The sequence below is a fragment of the Octopus sinensis genome, linkage group LG5, assembly GCF_006345805.1.
Source record: "Octopus sinensis linkage group LG5, ASM634580v1, whole genome shotgun sequence".
Classification (NCBI taxonomy): domain Eukaryota; kingdom Metazoa; phylum Mollusca; class Cephalopoda; order Octopoda; family Octopodidae; genus Octopus; species Octopus sinensis.
The window spans coordinates 119,677,667-119,702,313 of NC_043001.1; the positions used below are offsets into that span (position 1 = coordinate 119,677,667).

General features: G+C 33.9%; 1 protein-coding gene across 4 annotated transcripts in view; it reads left to right on the plus strand.

The window, feature by feature from the left end:
- Positions 1 to 22,918, plus strand: part of LOC115212371 — a 653,437-nt gene extending 630,519 nt beyond the window's left edge. For all 4 annotated transcript variants that reach the window (XR_004999178.1, XR_004999177.1, XM_036503022.1 and 1 more), the window contains 3 exons: positions 3,888 to 4,002; positions 11,040 to 11,258; positions 22,433 to 22,918. Coding sequence is in view for 2 of the 4 variants with exons in the window: in XM_036503022.1 (XP_036358915.1) it covers positions 3,888 to 4,002; positions 11,040 to 11,198 (274 nt within the window). In the remaining 2 variants the exon portion in view is untranslated. The remainder of the gene's footprint in view (positions 1 to 3,887; positions 4,003 to 11,039; positions 11,259 to 22,432) is intronic.
- The last annotated feature ends 1,729 nt before the right edge of the window (positions 22,919 to 24,647 follow it).

Genomic DNA, 24,647 nt, shown 5'->3' on the forward strand with positions numbered 1-24,647 from the left:
TGAGGTAAATGATGTTGGCAATGATTAATCAAAAGAAGAGTTTGGAGAATATCAGTAAGTCTGATTACCATACTGAGTAGAAAGTCTGTTGTTTTGGGTTCTTGCTCTTCAGTAGAGAGAAGAAAAAGATGAAGATATTATTGGCTTTGATGTCAATGACCAGCATCAAATTGCCATCTACTCTCAGTTTATTGCTTTTTTATTCCTTCTCAACCCACACCCCTTTATTTCACATATTCTCTCACTCTTGTTGCACTTTTCATTTCCATTGTTGTAGACACTCAACTCTTTTAAAATGATTAATCTTTATTGGAATGATATTTCTAATAAAAATACTTACATAACTATGGCGTGGCTTTATTTCTTTATGGATGCATTATCACTTCATTTCTGCCTCTAGGATATCATACATAGTGCATGTATTTTGTGAAAGATATATGCATCCCAAAATCCAATCGAATCTACCTTAACAATATAGGATTTTGATACTAGTCAAAAGAAACATTTTTCATTCTTGATGCTACTGTAAAATATTTCTAACTTTCTACACCAAAATAACTTTCTCTACTTCTATAATCAAGAACTTTACAAGTTTCTCTCTGTTATAACAAGAAATGAAAAGTATATCAAAAGCATTCCTTCCATTGATACAAATATCATGTAATGATTAATAACATAACTAACCAATAATGAAATATGGAAAAATTCATTTGGTAGACACATTCAGTACAACTTGTGCAATATTACTATGTATTCAGTAGATATTGCTAGTATACATCAATTATTTGATGCATTATTTTAAAGAATAAAGACACAGCCTGACAACCAGTGTTCAATAACTGAATGCATTGCTAAAGTCTTTGTTTAGCAATCGCTGATGCAGAATGTTCTAAACTACCAGCTCATTAGACAAGTCATTATAGGAATTCTTCTAAACAGATGTTCTTGTTGCAGATCTCTTGATCAATGTATAAAGTTGAAATGCTGGACTTGTTGCACATAAAAAGAAATAGATAAATAATTGATATATATATAATGCAGAAGCCAATTTATTCTACTGTTCTACAAACTATAACAGTTGTAATGATAGAGAATTTGTTATTTTTCTTGGATAGCTGGTGGAAATAGGATATATAGATTTTTTCAAAATACTTTAATAGTAATTTTATTCAATCTCATGTGAATGCCATACACTAAATGGTAAATTATCAGCATATTAAACTTTTGACCTGCTTTCAATTTCTGGTACAGTCAATTATACATTAGTTCCGCTCTACCTTAGTATCCAACCAGTGTCACTAGTATGGAGACAGGTGACAGCATCAGGCTAACGTACATTTACACATGACACATTATGAGAAGAGAAAGTTTACATTGGTGAACCGAAAATCTAATCAGTGGATACTTTTATTAACTATTTCAATGTGGATTTAATGGTTTACATTTTGCTATTTATACATGTGTGGCACTGAAGAATTTCTTTCTTAATGCTAATCACAGTGAGTTTGTTATCATTGCTACTGTTACTGTATAACTTTCATCAGCTTTGTTCAAACAGACCAATTACTCATTTGCAAATGTTTTCAAATGAGCCAAGTATGTTGTAAGTCTCTAACTACACTCTACATTTCACCATGCAATTACTAATTGCTTAGGTTACAATATGGCAATCAATTTGTCAGTTTAGACTGTCCATTTTTCCATTCAGACTATTTGTATAGAAATAAAATGGAGAACCATAGTTCAATCAGTTGGTGAATCATATTCCTGGTGCTATGGGATTTACTTGAGGTGAATTTAGTTAGTTGATGAGTCATTTTCTTAATTCTCCAAGATTGACTTAAGGTGAATCCAGATTTGGTGTCACTATTTTGCTGTGTATATACATTTTATGTTTATCAAATTCAGGTAGAAAATAGTGTTAGAACATCATTCTTGAATGTTGCTGATGTGTTTAAGCTTTGTCTACAGTTAAACATGTAGTTACCGGGCTATCAGAGCTACAAACTGAAGCAATACACTGGATTTTCCACAGAAATACTCAACCGTTCATACTGAATATTTCTGAATATCTATACAAGTAGTTTAGTTTTGGGATTTGGTTTGCAAGATTCTTTATGTGAGTTCGTGTGCTGAAGCATATTCTGTTGTGTCTAGGGAGAGTCATTTTCTTTTTGCGCCTTATGATTTAACACACTCACCAGTAAAATTTCCACTTATTTCTTATTTTTTATTTTTATTTTCCTAAAATGTTTGTAGCGTCTTGCAACCTTTTCAATAGTATTTTAATAGTCAAGACTATTAAAAAGGTTGCAAGATGCAATGAAAATTTTAGGAAAATAAAAATAAAAAATAAGAAATAAGTGGAAATTTTACCAGTGAGTGTGTTAAATCATAAGGCATAAAAACAAAATGACTCTCCCCAGACACAACAGAATATGCAAGTAGTCCTTGTTGGGAATACAAATATTGACTCTAATGATTTATAGAATGAAGTCTGTGTATTACTTGTTCTCAGTGAAAAGCTCTGAAGCAATTTTCCCCTCTACCAATCTAAGCAGTTTGCTACTAAATACAGAATTCTGTTGGAATCCACTGTAGTTTATTAACAGCATTATAAGTTATGATTATTCAAGGGGTAAATATATTGACACTTCATTTCAAGTAAACAATATTTCATTCTATAGTTAGCATTTTGTTGTATCGTTAGATGAAATATTTAATTCAATTTGCTCTATTTCAAACTACATGGTTTGAAATTAGATGCTAGCGCCAACTCTATTAACTTTTAATAGTTCCAGAGAGATAATTTCTATCAAATACTAAAATGGCATACTAGAGAGGGGAGGAACTTCTAAACTAGCTAAGTGTTAAAGATGAAATTAGATATTATCTTAAGAAAGATGAAGCTGGCTATGTTGTCTTGAGATTGAAATTAGATATCAAAGTAACCAGAGCTGGATAAAATCTTTCATTTTAAAAACAATTTAAACAAACAAAAGATAAAAGAAACTATGTTGGACAGGTTTATTGGGGATGAGGTTTTCACAAACAATGATAAAATAACCAATTCATTACTAAAAAAGGCATTTTGAAGTTAGTAAAGCAGATAGATACATTGCAACAGGAACCACTCTGATGCTACAATACTTTAAATCCTATAATAATTCACAGAGTATTTTAAAATCCTGTTTTTTTAATCTTATTTTGTTTTCTAATAGTTCACTTTATCATGGTAAATCCCCATTAGAGTTAACCTGATCCTTAGTGTTCATCATCACAAGTATATGTCACACAGATAATGGACTCTAATTCATTAATCACTTTATTAATGATATTCATGAAAGGAGATTCTCATACAGTAAATTACTGTAGATGAGATTATATAAATTTGATTTTCTTACATTTTAACATGATTGTTCTCATTTATTTTTCCCACAACCATTTTAAGTTTTCATGAAGCAGCTAAAGTTATTTGTGTGCATGTTATCATAAAGAAAAGATTTGTAATGAGAATATGAATGTGTCAGTTGACTTATAATTCTTAAGATTTTAGTCCCTTGCTGGCATTTTTTGTGACATTGGGCATGCTACCAAATTCACCTATCCTACCTCAATCATTCTAGTTGATTAAATTTTTTACAAATGGCTAGATAATCCATAGTTACAAAATCGATCTCATATCCTACTTGTTTCATTTTTTTAATGAGATTGAGAAAAGAAATGGTGGTTTCTTTAACTAGATTTAAAATGGACCCTTAGAATTAAAAATCTTGCTTCATAACTGGTCGTAGGAAATAAAGTTTCAATTAATATGAAATTAATCTGTCATAAACAGCAGAAGTTGAAGGAATAACAGCCCTTTTTTTTTTCTTATTCCTTTCCAGAATATACCGGGTATTAGGGCCGTCAGCGGTGGTCTGCTCCATTGGCCTCCTTTTTGCTGCCTCTTTCTACTGTTACTGTTACTTGTCTGTTGATTCGAGGCTGAAAAGGAAGAAGGTAAGTAAAGCTTTTTTTTCTAATGTAAAACCACTGAGATTGATTAAATTATTTCTTTTACCAAAATCACACTCCCAACTACAACAACAACTAATACAACATTGCTATTCTTGTCAAAATCACTAATGGATTTTACCATTAAAGCTAATATTGATGCTTTACAAGTGAAGAGCTAGAAGAATTCTTCCAGCAGCTGTGGACATGAAAGAGTTAGCACAATGACAATAGGATTTACAGTTTAGTGATGTATAATAGTCATTACTTAATGCTGCCAGCAGCAGCTGTAGACATGAAAGAAATAACTTATTAATGACAACAATGGAAGACTATTATGATAGCTCCCAGTATGTTAGAAAAAAAGATAACTGAATTTCATAGCTTAGGGTGTCATGTACAGGTTCTGCTTTCAATGTTGTTCTTTATCCACAATCATTTATAAAAAAAAAAAATCCTGTTAGAGTCAGATACGTCTTTATTAAGAAATAATGGGGTAACTTACTACCACAGTTTTAAAAAAATTGCAAATATAAACGCATTTGAGAAAATGTTGTGATCAATTCAGAGTAGTAAATATATAATTTCAGTTACATACCATATCTAATAATAGGGATATAAGTAACTGTGGCTTTTTTGTACACCTGTGTGTTACATGGATCTATCTATCTATCTATCTGTCTGTCTGTCTGTCTGTCTGTCTGTCTGTCTGTCTGTGTATGTGTGTGTGTGTAGTAGTAGTAGTAGTAGTAGTAGTAGTAGTAGTAGTAGTAGTAGTAGTAGCTGCTATCTTGTATATGAGCAAAGCCATTGCTAGAAAGAACCATTGAAACAAGTCACTGATAATGCAATGTGAGGCCCTTGTATGACTCTCGAGCCTGGCCAAAGATTTGCGCAATCTGTTGCATAATGCACACCTGTACTAGCTGGCAGAGGGGACAGGTGCCACAGTATGAAGTCTTTTGACATGCCTTCTCAATCCTCCAACTGAAAGGCACACCTTTCCACAGGTTGCACATGTTCTGTTGTGAACAATAACCTCATCACAATTTACAAGGGGTTGATTCCCCTGAGTTCCCTGATGGCTGACCAGGCCTGCATCACTCAAGCATTTCCTTATATATATATATATACGTGTGCGTGTCACAAGAAAAAGAGATGACACAAGAAAAACAATGGTTATGTTATGAATTTCATTTGCTTACAGCTGTTTCTGTTACAAGATGCAGTGAACTCGTAGCTGAGTGCCTGAATAACATCCTATTACTTCATTGGACCCTCGAATATGAAATGCAATTTATTTGTAAAAAAGGAATTACATTTGTACAATATACAGGGAAAGGATTATTAGTGAGGAAGTCATTACTGATGTATATAAAAAAAAGGTATATGGCCAAAAGGTAATTAGATTTGCTAGCAGAAAAAGTAGAGACATACACATATGCATATATATATATATATATAAAGACATTCACACACATACACATATGAAATGCATTTTCACTGACATACATATACACACAGGGAAAAAAAGAGAAAATAGATGGGTACAGAGGCCAACCCATACACACACACACACACACAGATCTATTCATGCACACAGACACACACACACACACACACACAGACAGATACATACACACATGCATACACACACATACACATTATAGGTAAGTACACAGACATATATATAAATTACACACAGAGATAGAGACATCCAGAGATAAAACACTCACAGAGATTCTGATAGACTTATATGCATTAACATACAGATTAGTGAATAGAGAACAAAAGGTTTTAGTGACCTTATACACTCCTGAAGCTATAGGATGTTATTCAGGCACTATGATGAAAAAGGGGCTGAGAACTGATCCTTGATGAACTCCTACTTGTACCCTGAATTCATCACTATACTCATTGCTAACCTTTGCCTTACTGACAGCATCCCTGTTCATTGCTTGTACAGCTCTCACCAACCACTCATCTGTCCCTAGCTTCTGCATTGACCACCAGATAAGGAAGTGGGGGAAAATTTAACTTCATTTCAAACAACCTGTGACTACAAACTCTCTAGCATCTAGGGATTTTCTTTGGGTTGTCCTTAAAAAGCTAAGTGTTCCCAAAAAGATACTCAATGTCATCACTTATTTCCATCAAGGGTTGATGGCTTCTGTCAGATCTAGCAGGGAAGTGTCTGATTCATTCACAGTCTCAAATGGGGCAAAACAAGGCTGTGTTCTTGCAACACTCTTATTTGCTTTGTATTTCTCCGTCATGTTGGAAGCAGCCTTCGAGGGTGTTAAAGAAAGAGTAAAGTTTGAGTACAGAACTGGCGGCAGCTTGTTCAACCAACCGTGCTTCAAAGCAAAAGCTTAGACTTTGGTGCCAACAGTTCAAGACTTGCTCTTTGCAGATGATTGTGCTCTTACAGCACACACTCTCGAGGACATGCAATGGATTCTAAATAACTTCTCATGTGCATTGGAAGCTTTTGGTCTAACTATCAACATCAACAAAACAGAGCTTGTCCATCAGTCCATCCGTGGCTGTCTTCCCACTGTTGCTTCTACCGTATACGATGATGGGAAAGAACTAAAAACTATTTCCTCCTTCACTTATCTAGGTTCCATTGTTTTCAATGATGCTAAGATGGTTAAAGAAATTGAGTCAAGAATTGGGAAGGCTAGTTCCACTTTCAGTAAGCTTTATCACAGGCTTTTGAACAGCCATGGCATATCGTTGAAGGTGAAATTTGATGTATATTAGTTGGTGGTCTTGACAACATTGCTTTATGGTGTTGAATCCCGGACTTTGGATGCAAAGCAAATCAACCAGCTTGATACTTTTCATATGTGATGCTTGTGTACTATCTCCAATATAAAACTGAGTGACCTTATTCATAATAGTGAGGTACTAAGAAAATACAACATATGAGATATTGAAGCCATTCACATCAAAATACAGCTTAGATGGTCAGGTCATCTCTCACATATGAGTGATATTAGAATTCTGAAGCAACTTCTTTTTGGCCTATTCACAACAACAGGAGGGTCAGTTGGAAGGCCACTCTTGCACTTCAAAGACAAACAAAAGACAATCTGAAGTGGTGCAACATTCTCTTTTGTTTCTGAGAAAATAAAGCATCAAAACACAGGACCTGGTGCCAGTCCTGCTTCTCCTTAGTTCAAAGATTTGAGCAAAGTTGGCTCCAACATTGTGACCAACTTTGTGCAAGCATGAGGGCACACTGGAAAAACACTGCTCCTCTAAATGGAAACCTTACCTGTCATTATCGTTTTGTAGCACAATGCACAGCAGGGCTTACCATCCACCCAAGAAAACATATAGCGAATAATCCACAAGCACTTGAGCAAATTAAGTCATCAACTTTTTCCATTTGCTAAAAGGTTTCCAAGGCACCAGCAGGCCTCAAGAACATGATTAATGCTTTATTTTATTGAACCCTCATTTGTTGTTCATGACAAGAGAATCCATCATATATACATATATATATATATATATATATATACACACACACACACATATACACATACATATACATATATATATATATATATATATATACACGTACTTACATACACATACATATATACACACACACTTACATATATATACACACACACACACATACACCATATGCACACACACTCACACACACACACACACACACACACATAATATCAGAAACCTAGGAGTAATTGTTGACAACAATCTCAGCTGGAGTGCCCACAGCTGGGATATGTAACGCACTACCTAAATACCAATCTTGAGAAATTAGGCATCTCAAAACCAGAACAAAGAAAGCTAATTCGAAGACTGCAGATCCAATTCATCACTGGAACTGTAAAAACCTGAAAAGCTTTCCAGAAGTTTATCATTTAAATATATATGAGCATGTCTAGATATGCAACTATATGCATGAGAATACCTACTTAAAACATACAAATCTGTACATACATACAGACAAACAAAAATACCCTGTTGTTGATGTTAAAATTCCATTGAAGAAGCCTTGGATCTAGGTTAGAAACTGGTTCTTTCTCTATTGGCAAGAAATCTTAAAATAAACTGAATAATAACATTCATACATTTATACATACATATGTATGCATGTATGTATTGACCATGCATTTACATATAACTCACTGCATCTCATTGTAATGCAGTGCAAAAAGTAAAATAGAAAAATACTTGTTGAAAGTACCATCATTTTATGTAGAATTCAACAAGAATAATTATGAATACTCTACTAATAACAAAATACAAACCTAAATTAAACACAGAAATATAACATAAATTTCGTTTTGAGATTTGGTTTGCAGGATTCTTTATATGAGTTCGTGTGTTGAAGCATATTCTGTTGTGTCTGGGGAGAGTCATTTTCTTTTTGTGCCTTATAATGTAGGACACTATTGAAAAGGTTGCAAGAAGCAACAAAAAGTTTAGGAAAGTAAAAATAAGTTGAAATTTTACCGGTGATGTGTTACATTATAAGGCACAAAAAGAAAATGACTCTCCCCAGACACAACAGAATATAACATAAATGAAAATGTTATAACATCCATGAAATTTATCAGGATTTACTGCTCTTAATCTTAAATCTGGTGTTGAGGATTTTATCAGTAATAAAATTATTTCCTAGGCCCTTTGCAACTTAAGGTGGTACACATGGACAACATACCATTACAACAACTTCATTTGAAAATGGAATTCTTAATGTCTCAAAATGTTAACCTGAATGGATTTAGAAATATAATTGTTCCAAACCCAAAAACAAGAACTAATAAGGAAATACAAAGCATCCTTAATACAAAAGATTAAACTTGAATTTAGTCATGTTTTTAATATAAAATATTTGAAAGTAAAGCATTCAATGCATACACAAGTATAATGTAATATGATTTAATATTATACATATATATGTGTGTGAGTTTGTATATGTATGTATATGTATATATATATATATATATATATATATATATATATTCATATATATATATATATATATATATCATCATCATCATCATCATCATCGTTTAACGTCCGTTTTCCGTGCTAGCATGGGTTGGACGGTTTCGACCAGGGTCTGGGGAGCTCGGGACTGCCCCAGGCTCCAGTCTAGTCTGGCAGTGTTTCTACAGCTGGATGCCCTTCCTAACGCCAACCACTCCGCGAGTGTAGTGGGTGTTTTTTACGTGCCACCTGCAGAGGTGCCAGAGGGGTCTGGCATCGGCCACGTTCGGATGGTGCTTTTTATGTGGGGGGGGTGCAGAAATATATAGGGGAGCACCAGTGGGGAGGGGTGGTTCAGAGAAATGATGACAGGTTCTAGCCAAGTAGAACGTAGGATATCAAGAGAGGGGTAATGCATGGTGAAATAGCGTGTTGAAGAGGGGGGTTCGAAGAGTAGACACCTATAATGGTGGTGGGAGAAGCGACATCCGGTATAGATGGAACAAAAATATAGAGATATCCGGTATTAGTGGTGGGAGTGGGCAAGGGCGGGTGCACCGGGAATATGCGAAGGTTGAACTTCGAAGGTTGAACTTTAGAGAAACGGGCGGGAATGGCGATGTTTTTAGGGTGGCATGTAGAAAGAAAAGGAAAGCAAAGCAGATTGGTGGTTATAAGTTCAAAACATTTAAACGGTAGACAAATGTATGTATGTATGAAAAAGAAGGGATAAATCTTAGCTTGCTTATGGACATCGCTGTGTATATATATTATGTATTGATTAAGTCTTTCCTTGTTTGTTTTGCAAAATAGTGGTTTTGTCTCTAATAATATTTTATATATATATATATATATATATATGATGATGATGATGATGATGATGATATATAAAATACAAACTGGGACAAGAATGCAAAACATTTTGAAGACAATTCAAAAAACACGGACGGGACTTTCAAAGCCTTCAATCTTCAGTCAAGAAACGGATCATCCTCGCAATTTCGGCTGATTAATCTTGAGATTGCTCCAATCTGGCCAGCCCCAAGAAAAAACTAAGCTAAGCGTATTAGATTCCTTGGAAGAAAGCTTTGAATGTATACAAAACAAGGACAGAAAAATGGACGATGTTACACAAATATGAATACAAAAATAATATGTAAAAACAACAACAATAATAATAATAATAACGATAACAGGACATCACAAACAGGCGTTTTTCGACTAGGATGAATTAAACTCAGCTGACGTGTCAGGAATGTGCCTTGGGGCAGAGAAAAAAATGTTGGTGTTACCACGACGGCTACCAGACCCAAAAAGGCCAGCAGTTGGTCAGTCAGTCACATGTGAAGAGAAGAGAGAGGAAAAGAGGGACAGAGGAATCAAGGAGGGGGAAAAGAGAGAGAAAAGGGGGACTCAAGATTAATCAGCCAAAATTGCGAGGATGATCTGGTCCTTGACTGAAGATTGAAGGCTTCGAATGTCCCATCCTTGTTTTTTGTATCGTCTTCAAAATGTTTTGCGTTCTTGTCCCAGTTTCTATTTTTATACATATATATATATATAGCGGCGTATGTACTCTCTCTCTTATATGTATATATATATATATATATATATATATATATATACACACACACATATGTACACACTCACTCACATACACAGACACACACGCGTACATATACATATATACGTATATATATATATGTGTGTGTGTGTGTGTGTATATATGTGTGTGTGTATGTGTGTGTGTGTATATATATATATTATGCCTATTTCTGTTAGCTAAGTACAGAGTTGTACAGAATTATATGCCCTACTCAAATATTTCAAAAAGTCTATGGGTTGTTTAAATTCATCACTAAAAATGGAGTTTCTGATAACTACAATTGATCTCTGCACAGTTTCAGTTAAGCCAGATGCAAAACTATGACCTAGAGACTGGAACATATATACTTATATAAACTTTCCCAAACACACACATGAATGTATGTATACATATATGTATTTACTTCAAAATAAACTTGAATAGTACTTATTTTGTTCCATCTTTTTGCTTTCTTCTTTAATAGCAGGAGACACCACCAGAAAAAGAATATTCCGTTAATGCCAGTCTAAAAAACAGTACATGTTCTGAAAATAACACAGATCCAGATATAAATATGGAATATTCTGGGCTGGACTATAGTGAAGGTGAACAATGTTTACAGTTTGCTGATGGGGAGCAATAACACTGACTTGATATCATTTTATTATAAGAGACTTCAGAAGGAGGTTTCCATCAAAAACAGGTAAGCACTTTATACATACCTTGTGCAAAAGTAATGACAGAAGAGTGGATAAATTTGTGAGTTAGGGGTTATAAGATTAGTGTAGTTAAGACATTGCTTCATTAAGTCATATATACCAACTTAGACATATTTTTTAAGCCAGTGCGTGCGAAAGCATGTGCATCAATGTACCTGCAAAGGGATGATTTTTTTTTCTTTCATGTGTATATTTGAATACTAATTCATTACCTTGAGTAGCAATACAATGCATCTACAAAAAGTTAGCTCAAATATACAAACAAACTTTCGTTAAATCCTTGATAAAATCTACAAATATTAACTTCAACACTTCAACAGTATCATACCTGAGATAATTGCTCAACTAAATACCGAATTCACACTCTCCAGAGACAATCACCAGAATAAAGATTAAACTGCCAAATATTTAAAATATATCAAGATGTATTAAAGATGACACAACATCAGTCTTGATATGACAAACCTTGAAATTTAATGATGTTCACATGAAACATCAGCTTAAACTAAACACTGGGTTATATTAAAAAAATGAGGGGAAGCATGACTGTGGGGTGAAGAAGTTTACTTTATAATTATGTGGTTTGATTTCAATCCCTCTACACAGTTACTTCAGCAAGTATGTTTTATAATAGCCCCTAGCTTGACTATTGCCATGTAAGTAGAAACTGGTAAATGAAAAGTATATATATACATATATACATATATATGTATGTGTTGTCTATGCATATGTATATATGTGTGTCTTTCATTGATTATTAGATAAACAATAAAAACTGATAAACCAGTGCTTTTTTGTAGTATTTATTCTACCCAAGTTGCACAGACACTTTTTTGTCATTCTCACCATTATAAATGCAGTCAATTAGTGATTGAATTTCTGAAAAAATAAATGAAGATTTCACATAAAAATACAATGTTAAAAAAAAAAGACATTATTTGAATGACTTTAAAAAGAAAAATCAACAAATGTGTAAACATCGCAAATATAAACCACTTGTTTTTTTATACAATATTTTTGTGGACAGAAAAGGAACGATTAGCTGAACTGATTTTAATCCTTACATTGGAATCTCATCTGAGACTATGTACCCATCATAATACAGTGATACAGTATAGTACATCAGAGCATACTAACAAAATACTGTTAATCCTTTAATAATTGTTGGCAACAATACATTATTTTACACTAATTGGTTTATCTGATTTCCTGAAGCACTTATCATATTGGCTTATTAAGCAAAATCTCCATATACATTAAAAGAGATTACTCAGTCTTGGATGAGATCCCAGTATAAGAACCAAAACTAGCATGATGGACCCCTGTTTTTCTGTCCACACAGAAAGTGTATAAAAATAATTTATTTTCTCTGTATAGACACAATATTCACTGAAAGGCTACAGTCTTATTCATATTATCACAACAAAACATTGCTACTGCACTGGATAAGTAGAAGATAAATTCTTTGGCGGAATCTAGTACCAATAGTTTCATAACAATATTCTACCATTATATATATTTCTTTACTGCCCACAAGGGGCTAAACATAGAGGGGACAAACGAGGGACTAAGTCGATTACATCGACCCCAGTGCGAAACTGGTACTTTATTTATCGACCCCGAAAGAATGAAAAACAAAGTCGACCTCGGCGGAATTTGAACTCAGAACGTAACGACAGATGAAATACCTCTAAGCATTTCGCCCGGCGCACTAACGTTTCTGCCAGCTCGCCGCCTTTTCACCATTATAGCTGACAAGTATGTGAGGCATAATCACAAGTGAGATGAAACATTGACATAACCAATACAAATTTTGAAAGAAGTCCAGAGGAAGTAATCATTCATCATTGTTGATGCTTGTTATCTCCCTTATTTTATAGTACAGTTATAAGTAACCATTCAAATAAAAATTAGCAAAAACGTTAATATAAAACCTAATATAAAATTTGGAATAAGAAATACAGTTATAATTGCGTACTTTTGTCTGAGTGGATATTCATCCATGTGTGTAAGTATTCTGGAACAAATGTACATTTGCATGTGTACACATGAGGAGTTTGAAAGATAGATATATAATCTGTAACTCATTCTCCCAATTGGGCTGAGTCCAGGGTGGGTACCCTGAAAGACATAGTCATTGGGCATCAATGTCATCTCTACAGTTGGCCGAACACATTGAAATTTTCTATAATTAGTGTTCTGTATATTTAACGTGAAGAAATGCATGGCAGCTGATTGCCAGGTTCAGCTGTTATCGTTAAATACAGTTATTTATTGCAATAGTAGCACATTTCCAGCAAAATTTCTTTTTAATTTCATTCCTTCATAAAATAAACACTTAATGTGACATAGTTTGAATGCTCTGGTCAGTCAGTTTCTGGCTTGATATAGGAATCACCACTTGTTCATCCAAATCTCTGCAGGTAGATCAGAGTAAATATTCTCTTGCACTGCATGCAACCAATTATCTTGGTCTTTAGTATTTCCTGTGTAGGACACAGGAAATCAATCTGCACCATTTCATCACGTTTTTATGATCCCTCCTCTCATATAGGTTCCATCAACTTTGAGCACTCTGCACTTCTGTGTACAACCATCATCTTCCATAAATATATATACTAGCAGTATTGCCCGGCTCAACAGGGATTTCAAGGGAGAGTTTCAGGGAGTTGCTGGTGATGTATCGTGATGATCAAAAATCCAGCCTGCTAAAATTTGGCTAAAGTGATTCAAACTGCAGACTCAACGCAAAATGGTCACATTTAATTCAAAGTGTTAAAAATGTTATGAAAGCAATTGGTATATGTTCACAAAATCCAAATGATTAATACGAAAAAACCCTCCTGGCTACATCCCGAAAATTCATTTCTTTGCCGAATTTCTACAATGTTTACTGCGATTCATTTTTATATCTTGATTTTTTTTATTTTTCATGCAATTTATGCATGCTTGCACGCATGGTAAACACAGTTCACGTCAAACAGCTGACTGAGTAAAGTTCACTATTCAATGCATGGGATAAGGCCTAAACAAACACATTATCGATTTTTGCACTTGCGAGATGAATTTCGGAACAGAAATAGCACAGTTCAATTTTCATTCGCCTAAACTTTAAGTGACCCATTTTTGGTGGTTCTACGATTTGTTGGCTAGGAGGAGATGTGCCAGGAAGTTAAACACACAGATACACACACAGACACACAAGTTGAGTTTTATATATATAGATATCACATGCCCATACCAGCATAGTCTTGAATACCCCATCTGATTCCTCTTACACCCAATTTTCCTCTTGTCATCTCTACTCCATTCCTGAACACTAACATCATACTCTTCATAAATCCTCTTCACAAGTCCTCTTCATTCAGGGTCCATGTCTCAATACTATAAGATTCATTATGTAATCAGTACTATGAAGCATTACTCTTTCAGTGCTTCCACAACATTGAGAGAGAAGCTCTTTATAGTCAGTAGAAGTTATAAATCCCTGAACGTCTTACTCTGGCAACTATGATTTCAGTTCATCCACCTCCACTGCTATTTAGGTCACCTAAGGTACAGAAACTATAAACTTCTTTTAAGGAACCTTCTGAGTATTTGAAAGAATCTGTTCCCTGTATATTCTTAGTGTTTACTACCTTTATGCACCTGCTGCATACAAATTCTACATTCTCTTTTAGTTTGCCTGTGATTTCACTATACCTCTAGTGCATCCATAATTTTACAGCGGATGCACCATATAGAATTTATACATCACATTTTCTACATAACAAGCACACCTGGAATTTTAATGACTCCACAAACAAGACTTCAAATTTTGGCTCTAGATATCCTATTAATATTTTAAATTAAGGAACCAGAATTGTTCTGACTTATAAGCAAATCCCAACTCTTAGTGTTACCTCTGTTTTGGGCTAGCAATAATTCTGATTTTAACAATACTTATTTTTTCACTGCCAGAAAACTTCTAAAATTGTTGATAATGTTCTCCTAATGACTTGTAATTCAATTTGGCACATGTTCATATAACAGAAGAGGGGCAAAACTATGCTAGGCTTTCCACAGACAGTAAAGTGAAGATCACTTAATATAATTTATAATTCTGAGATCAAATTCAGACAGGACAAAATCGTGCCCAAAATACAATAATGATAAAAAATAGCAATAAAAATATTAATGAAAATAATGTCAATAATAATAAGAATGTTGGCACAAGGCCAGCAAGTTTTGGTGGGGAGTGGATTACATCAACCCCAGTGTTCAACTGGTACTTATTTTAATGACCCCAAAAAGATAAAAGACAAAGTCAATCTCAACAGAATTTGAACTGAGAACATAAAGGCAACATGAAATGCTTGCACAGCACTTTGCCTGGCATGCTGGCAATTCTGCCAGCTCACTGCCTTAACCGTTTTGTTACTATATTTCTGTTGAGATGCTCTGTCATCATCATCATTATCATCATCGTTTAACGTCCGCTTTCCATTCTAGCATGAGTTGGATGATTTCACTGAGGACTGGCAAACCAGATGGCTGCACCAGGCTCCAACCTTGATCTGGCAGAGTTTCTACAGCTGGATGCCCTTCCTAATGCCAACCACTCCGAGAGTGTAGTGGGCGCTTTTTATGTACCACCAGCACGACGGCCAGTTAGGTGGTACTGGCAATGGCCATGCTTAAATGGTGTTTTTTACGTGCCACCTGCACAGGAGCCAGTCCAGCAGCACTGGCAACGACCTTGCTCAAATGTTTTTTCTCGTGCCACCAGCACAAGTGCCAGTAAGGTGACGCTGGTAATGATCACGCTCAAATGGTGCTTTTTACATGTCACCAGCACAGAAGCCAGTTAGCTGCTCTGGCAACGATCATGCTCGGATGGTGCTCTTAGCGCTCCACTAGCATTGAGGCCAGTCATCAAATTTGATTTCGATTTTGATTTCACTTGCCTCAACAGGTCTTCGCAAGCAGAGTTTTGTGTCCAATGAAGGAAAGGTATGCATAAGTGGGCTGGTTACACACCTGGCATAGGCCACGAGGTTATGGTCTCACTTGGCTTGCTGTTTCTGGTACTGTGTTTCTTGGTTCTGTTTCTTTCAATTAATTTTAAATATAACAAAGAATTTTGTAAAATAACTTAGTTATCATTAAGCTAGTGTTAGGAACATAAATTGTGACTAAGGTTTGGTGGAAGATTTTAATTCAGAACTTTTGAAAACAAGACATTTGTACTACAGAGCCAGAAGCAGTTTCAGGCAGATTGGTATCAAAAAGGCTAATAATAATGATAATTCCTTTTACTATAGGCACAAGGCCTGGAATTTTGATGGGAGGGGCTAGTTAATGACTCCAGTGTTTGACTAGTACTTATTCCATCAACCTGAAGGGAATGAGAAACAATGTTGTCAGAGTGATAGAAGATGAATAATAATAATAATAATAATAATAATAATAATAATAATAATAATAATAATAATAACAGCAACAACAACAACTACAACAACATTGGCAACTGCGTTACACAAAAAATCATACAACTAAAACCTGATCTTAATAAGTTAAATGAAATTATTTACTCCGTTGCTAAGGTAATCGAAAGATGCTGTTTAACACCCAAAATGCCAACAATACCAAATTCAAAAAGAAAGTCAAACTGGAGGAGTAGAATTGAAACTGAAATTGAATCATTGCGAAGGGAGATATCAATATGAACTGAGCTAATCTCTGGAAATGGTGTAAGATCAAGAAAAGGCAGGAAGATTGTGAGAAAATATGGACTCTCAACAAGAGAAGAACTAATGTCAGCGAAAGAAACACTTAAACAAAAAGTTCAAGCAAAAGCTCAGAGAATACGCAGATTTGAGAAAAGAATCAAATTCTACAAACAAAATATGTTCAAATCCAATGCCAAATCATTTTACAGGGAAATAAGGAAAGAAAAAATAACCATTGAAAATCCACCCCTAATGGAAGAAGTTGAAAACTTTTGGAAAGGGATCTGGAGTGATGAGAAACCATACAATGAAAATACAGAGTGGATCAAACGCACCCAAGATGACTACAAAAATCTACAAGAACTGGTATGGGAAGACATCTCAATCGCCGACCTAAGGAGAGCACTAACAAAGGCTCATAAGTGGAAATCCCCTGGTATTGATAGAGTACCAAATTTCTGGCTCTCATCACTCTCGTCTGCACACAAAATGTTAGTAATACTATTTAATAGTATTATGAAAGACCCGGAAAAAACACCCCTTGGATGGCAAATGGTATTACTTACCTCCTCCCCAAAAATAACAAAACGAAAGACCCAAAAGACTACTGGCCTATAACATGTTTATCTACTACCTACAAGATCTTGACATCTATTCTAGTAGAGAAAACATATACGTTTATGGAAGAGAATAACCTCTTTCCCACAGAACAAAAAGGATGCAGACGAGGCTCATACGGATGTAAAGATCAGCTCCTAATTAATCGCATGATCCTTGAGGACTGCCATAACAAGCGCAGAAATCTCAGCTCTTCATGGATTGATTATAAAAAAGCCTTTGACAGCATACCACATTCGTGAATTCTGAAACTGCTGGACATTTTCAAAATTTCTCCTGTGATATCAGATTTTTTAAAGTATAATATGTCACTATAGAACACGAAGCTCCACTCATATCATTCTAATGGAGTATTGCACTCAAACAACATTAGCATAAACTGTGGCATTTTCCAAGGTGACTCACTTTCAGCACTAATATTCTGCATAGCACTAATACCACTCTCAAGTGAACTGAATAGAAGTGGTTATGGCTACAAAATTGACAAGAAAATAAGCCATCTATTTTATATGGATGATTTAAAACTATATGGCAAAGATGATGAAAAGCTTGAAGGACTACTACATACTGTGAAAGGATTCAGTGATGATATCGGGATGGAGTTTGGCCTTGAAAAGTGTGCCGAAGCCTCTTTTAAGAAAAGGAAATTGCTAAAGTCAAGTTCAATTTAATTACATGTCGAAACAGTAATATAGGAACTTGAGCAGGAACAAACCTATAAATACCTAGGAATAAACGAAGGCTCTGGTTTCCAGCATGCAAGCATGAAAGAGAAGGTAAGTAAAGAATGTTATAGAAGAGTTTGAGCAGTCCTGAAGTCTGAGCTGAATGCATATAATAAGGTGTTAGCCATAAATTCCTTAGCAGTCCCAGTTGTTCTTTATTGCTTCAATGTGCTTAACTGGAATACCAGTGAAATAATGAAAATTGATAGAAAAAAACTGCAAGCTACTGACTTGTAATAAGATGCACCATCCAAAGGCAGATGTAGATCGTCTTTACCTTCCCAGAGCTCAGGGAGGTCAAGGCTTGATCCAGCTTGAACTTACATACAAAACCACCACAATCGGACTGGCCAAATACCTTGAAACAACCAATGATTGGATGGTAAAACTTGTTGAAAAATATGAAAGACCGAAAAAAACTTCACTCTATTCTGAAAGAGAGCAAAAAATTCGCTACTGATCTCTTAGATACCTACCAGATTGATCAGGTTGAAGGAAATGCACCAACTGCTGCTGCAAAGAAAATAAAATTAATTGCAAAGACAAAAGCACATGAAAAATTAGCTAGCAGATGGGAACAGAAACCTCTCCATGGCTAGTATGTGGCCCGTAGCAAACAAGCTGATGTCGACCAGAAACACATGCATCAATGGTTACATAGCTCAGGGATAAAAGCAGAGAGTGAAGGTTTGATATTAGCTGCTCAAGACCAAAGCTTTTTAACCCGGAACTACCAAGCCAACTTGATAAAAAATGGAGTTGACCCAAAATGCTGATTCTGTAATGATGAGATTGAAACTATAGATGACCTAATCTCAGGGTGTAGTGTCTTAGCACCTGTAGAATATAAAGCAAGACATGACAGAGTCGGTCAGTATTTACACTGGACAATATGTTGGCATTATCAAAATCAAAACCGTTGACAAATGGTATAAACACCATCCAGAAGCTGTGACTGAGGGAGGAAATGTGTCGATTCTCTGGGACTTCCCTGTACATACCGACAAAACTATAAAAGCTAATAAACTAGATATTATTATAAAAGATCAGACAAAAAAGGTGTATTTATTAATTGACATGAGTATTCCTTGCAATCACAATATAGCAGTGAAAGAATTTGACAAGATCAGTAAACATAAAGACTTGCTAACAGAAATTGAAAAAAGGTGGCATCTCAAGGTGACTACAGTACCAGTGATTGTAGGATCTCTAGGAATGATGAAAAAAGGTATGAAACCTATTTGAAAATGATATCAGGCTTACCATCCCTTCAGGATGTGCAAAAAATCGTATTAACTGGAACGACTCATGTACTGAGAAGAGCATTATTGCTGTGAAAACATCCATTCATGAATTTATTTACTTCTTGATTCTTTTTAATACATATTTTACATGTGAATTTGCATGTATAATCTGGGAATGCATACAATGAGCTTCTCTGCCCTAGGTGCATGGAAAACACCTGGCGAGAAATGGTAGAAAATTTGAAGAAAGAAGAAAAATAATAATAATAATAATATAATCATCATCATTATCATCATCGTTTAACGTCCGCTTTCCATGCTAGCATGGGTTGGACGGTTCAACTGGGGTCTGGCAAGCCCGAAGGCTGCACCAGGCCAGTCAGATCTGGCAGTGTTTCTACAGCTGGATGCCCTTCCTAACACCAACCACTCCGAGAGTGTAGTGGGTGATTTTATGTGCCACCGACACAGGTGCCAGACGAGGCTGGCAGACGGCCACGCTCGGATGGTGCTTTTTATGTGCCACCGACACAGGTGCCAGATGAGGCTGGCAGACGGCCACGCTCGGATATGGTGTTTTCGGTGTTTTCTTATGTGCCACCGACACAGGTGCCAGACGAGGCTGGCAAACGGCTACGATCGGATGGTGTTTGTTACATGCCCACAGCACGGAGGCCAGTTGATGCGGTACTGGCTACGGTCCCGTTCGGATGGTTTTCTTATGTGCCACCGGCACTGGTACCACAAGGATACAAATTCCATTGATGTTCATCTATTTTGATTTGGTTTGATTTGATTCGATTTGACTTTCACTTGCCTCAACAGGTCTTCACAAGTGTCACAAGCAGGAAGGTATGCACAGGTGGACTGACTACGTCCCAGGTAGGGGCCATGGGTTATGGCTTCACTAGTCTTGCCGGGTCTTCTCACGCACAGCATACTTCCATAGGTCTCGGTCTCTAGTCATTTCCATGGTGAGACCTAACGTTCGAAGGTCAACAATAATAATGATAATGATAATAATAATAATAATAATAATAATAATAATATAATAATAATAATATTAATAATAATGATTTCAAATTTTGCCACAAGGTCAGCCACTTTGGGGGAGAGGACAAGTCGATTACACTGACTCCCAGTGTTTCTCTGGTACATCAGTGGAATTTGAACTTAGAACATATTGACAGGCAAAATACCACTAAGCATTTCATTCAGCATGCTAACAATTCTGTCAGCTTGCTGCCTTAATAATAATAATCATAATAATAATAATAATAATAATAATACTGATAAATGCCCAGATGCAGTACCAGGCAGTGGCTCTCATGGCTCCTGATCATGTACATTATTTTGTCTTGGTACAAAAAATGGGCTACAGCAAATATTCTGCTCAATACCACAGACTTGCTTGTCAGTTGCTTGACCTTAACCAGGGAAGTATAAATTTGTTTGTTAGTTCATATGTATATGATTTTGTTGTGAACCTTTTGTATCTTGCATTCTCATTGTTTTGCAGTTGGCTTCAGTTGAAATTCTAGTTTTTATAAGGGTTAGAATTATTTACGAAGTATATAGTGGCTTTGTTGCATATACCATATGTATATATACATATATACAAAGATAAACATTATACGTATATATATATATATATATATATATATATATATACAAAGATAAACATTATACATATATATATATATATATATATATATATATATATATATATATACATATATACAAAAATCTACATTATACGTATATATATACATACACATATATATATTATATATATATATATATATATATATATTATATATATATATATATATATATATATATATACTTTTGAGATATAGATTGGTGTGCCAAAGAATATTTTGCCGACAGTTTTGGAAAAGAAAGAACAATGAACAGAAAAATGAGTGTGCATATAGACTTTTTCAGTTATTACTCTTCCCAACTCTAATATATCATGTGTGTGTGTGCGTATGTGTGTGTGTTTGTATACGTATGTATGTATGTGTGCATGTGTGTGTGTGTATACATAAATATATATATATATATAAAAAATGCAAAATGGGACAAGAACGCAAAGCATCTGGACAGATAGGTGATACAAGAATGAGATAAAATATCCAGATAGACGATACAAAGAAATGAAGGACAAGTCATTCGATGTTTTTGAGTACCAGATTATCTTCACAATTTTGATTATACTCGAGATTGCTCCGATCTGGCCAGTCCCAAGGAAAAACTAAGCTAAGAGCATTAGATTCCTTGGAAGAAAGCAGCAAATGTATACAAAAACAAGGACAGAAAAAAAAGGAGAATGTTACACAAATACAATAAAAATAATACCAAGACATAACAACTTATATATATATATAGTTAGACAGACAGACAGACAGACAGGTAGATAGATAGATAGATAGATACATACATACATACATACGTACATACATACATACATACATACATACATACATACATACATACATACATACATACATACATACATACATACATACATACATACATACATACATACATAGATAAACACTAATGGGTTCATATTAGTAGCTCCAGTTCTCAGAAGCTATGAGATTTGCTTTGTATGTAAACAGATTGACTGCTTATTTTTGTAGGATTACTAATATGATGTAGACATCTCTGATGAGATCCCAGTATGGATTAAAAGTTGATTAAGGCTATTCATCATTTCTTTTTTATGTATGGAGAATTAATTAAGGTTTGTATGTTTGTGTGTGTCTATTATGTAGATTAATATATGCAATATATGTATATATTTGTATATGTTTGTATATATATATATATCTTGGCTCTTTTTATATTTCAGATGGCTGTACTGACCACATCACCATACAAGTGTGCATTCTATGTGGGCTGTGCCAACCAAGACATGGCTCCCAATTTATAAAGTGGAGAGGTCCCTTGAGTAATTAAAGATAAATCTTTTATATTCAAAAAAAAAAATTCTTTTTTGAAAACAACATTAAAAAAAGAAACAAAATTTGTTGACAAAAGCAAACAAAAACAAGAAAAATTATCAAAAGAAGATATGTCTTCTTTTTAAAGTGGATGATTTTTCAATCCTTTACCCATGAGGCCTTTTAACGCTCCAATAATATCAATATGAAAAACTTATACATCAAATATAACAAAACATAAAGGAATTTCCTAAAATAACAAATGGCAAAAAAAAGGAAAAAAAAGAAGAAAGCACTGCAAAGACTGACTAAAACTTATTTAAAAAACAATACAAAATCAAAGCAACAACCACAAAAAAAAACTAATAAAAACTGTCAGTATCGCAGCAGTCAAGTAATGAAGGGCAGAATATATTTACATTTAATAATTTTCAAATACGGACAATATGATATATAAGAATTGCTTCAAGCACTTATATTAACTTATAACCAGATATGAATGATCTAATAGATTGGAAATATCTCGAAAATAAAAAAATTCTAAAATAACATTGATATTAAATAATTTAACCTCACAAGTTGAATGAACAACTTTCTGTAAGATCTTTAAAAATGAAAAAAGTAATAAGATTTGTATAGCAATCAAATTTTAGGGAAATTAATATGTAACAAAACACCGGATAATGTCTATGATTATATAAACAACAAAAAAAATTGAAAAATTAAGAAGAAACAAAAATTAAAGATAAATTGCCATTAAAAAAATGGGTAACTTGCATAAAATGAAGTAGATTTGGTTTTATTTAAAAGAAAATAATGGATTTATATGTGTCCATATATACAAACATTTATATATATGAATAAATATAGGTATATATGTATGGTTATATGTACATATGTATACATATATGTATGATATATGTATATATGTATGTGTATATATATATATATTAAATATATATATATATATATATATATATATATATGTATATATATATATATGCATATATATCTATATATATATACATATATACATATATTCAAGAATACATATATATATATTATGCTTATAATATGCATATATACGTATATATAATATATATAATGTGTAATTTCATATATATAAAGATATGTATTTATGTATATATGTGTGTGTGGGTGTTTGTATATTTATGCGTGTGTGTGTATGTGTGTGTGTGTTTGTAAATATGAATGTAAATGAATGTGTACATATATATATGTTTAATATATGTATGTGAATATATATACATATATATATATATATATATATATATATATATATACATATATATATATTATATACATACATATGTATCTAGGTACACACAAACACATACACATATATAAATAAATGTAATTATATATGTATATATTCATACATACAGGCATACATACACACACTCACATACTATATATATATATATGTATATATATATATATTTTAGAAGAAATAAAACTTCTAAGATATATATATATATAAATATACACACACACTCACACATACAGATATATACACACTCACACACACAGATATACACACACTCCCACACACAGATATATTCATATATTCATATATACATAGGTATAATGAAAAATATAAGAGAGAGTGTGAGTTTATGAAATAATTGTTCAATATCATATGCATATATCAATATATAGAGGGCAGAATAAATGTACTCATGTATGTACATTTTTATACATCACATCATTTACAGATAGCTACATGTTTACTCACACATGTACACGCAAACAGACACACACACAAACACACACGCATACATATATCAATGTGCTTTTCATGGTATGTGTAACTTTATGTGTGTCTCTGTGTGTGCATATCTTCGTATATATATATATATATATATATGTGTGTGTGTGTGTGTGAATGTATGTACGTATGTTGGGATGTATATTTGTTCATATGCTTGTATGTACATGTATATATGCGTATATATATAATATATATATATATATATAGTATATATATATATAAATATGTGTATATATATATATATATATATATATATATATATATATATATATATATATATAATTCAATGTACACAGTAGAAAGACCCATCATGCTACTAATAGTTACTTGCA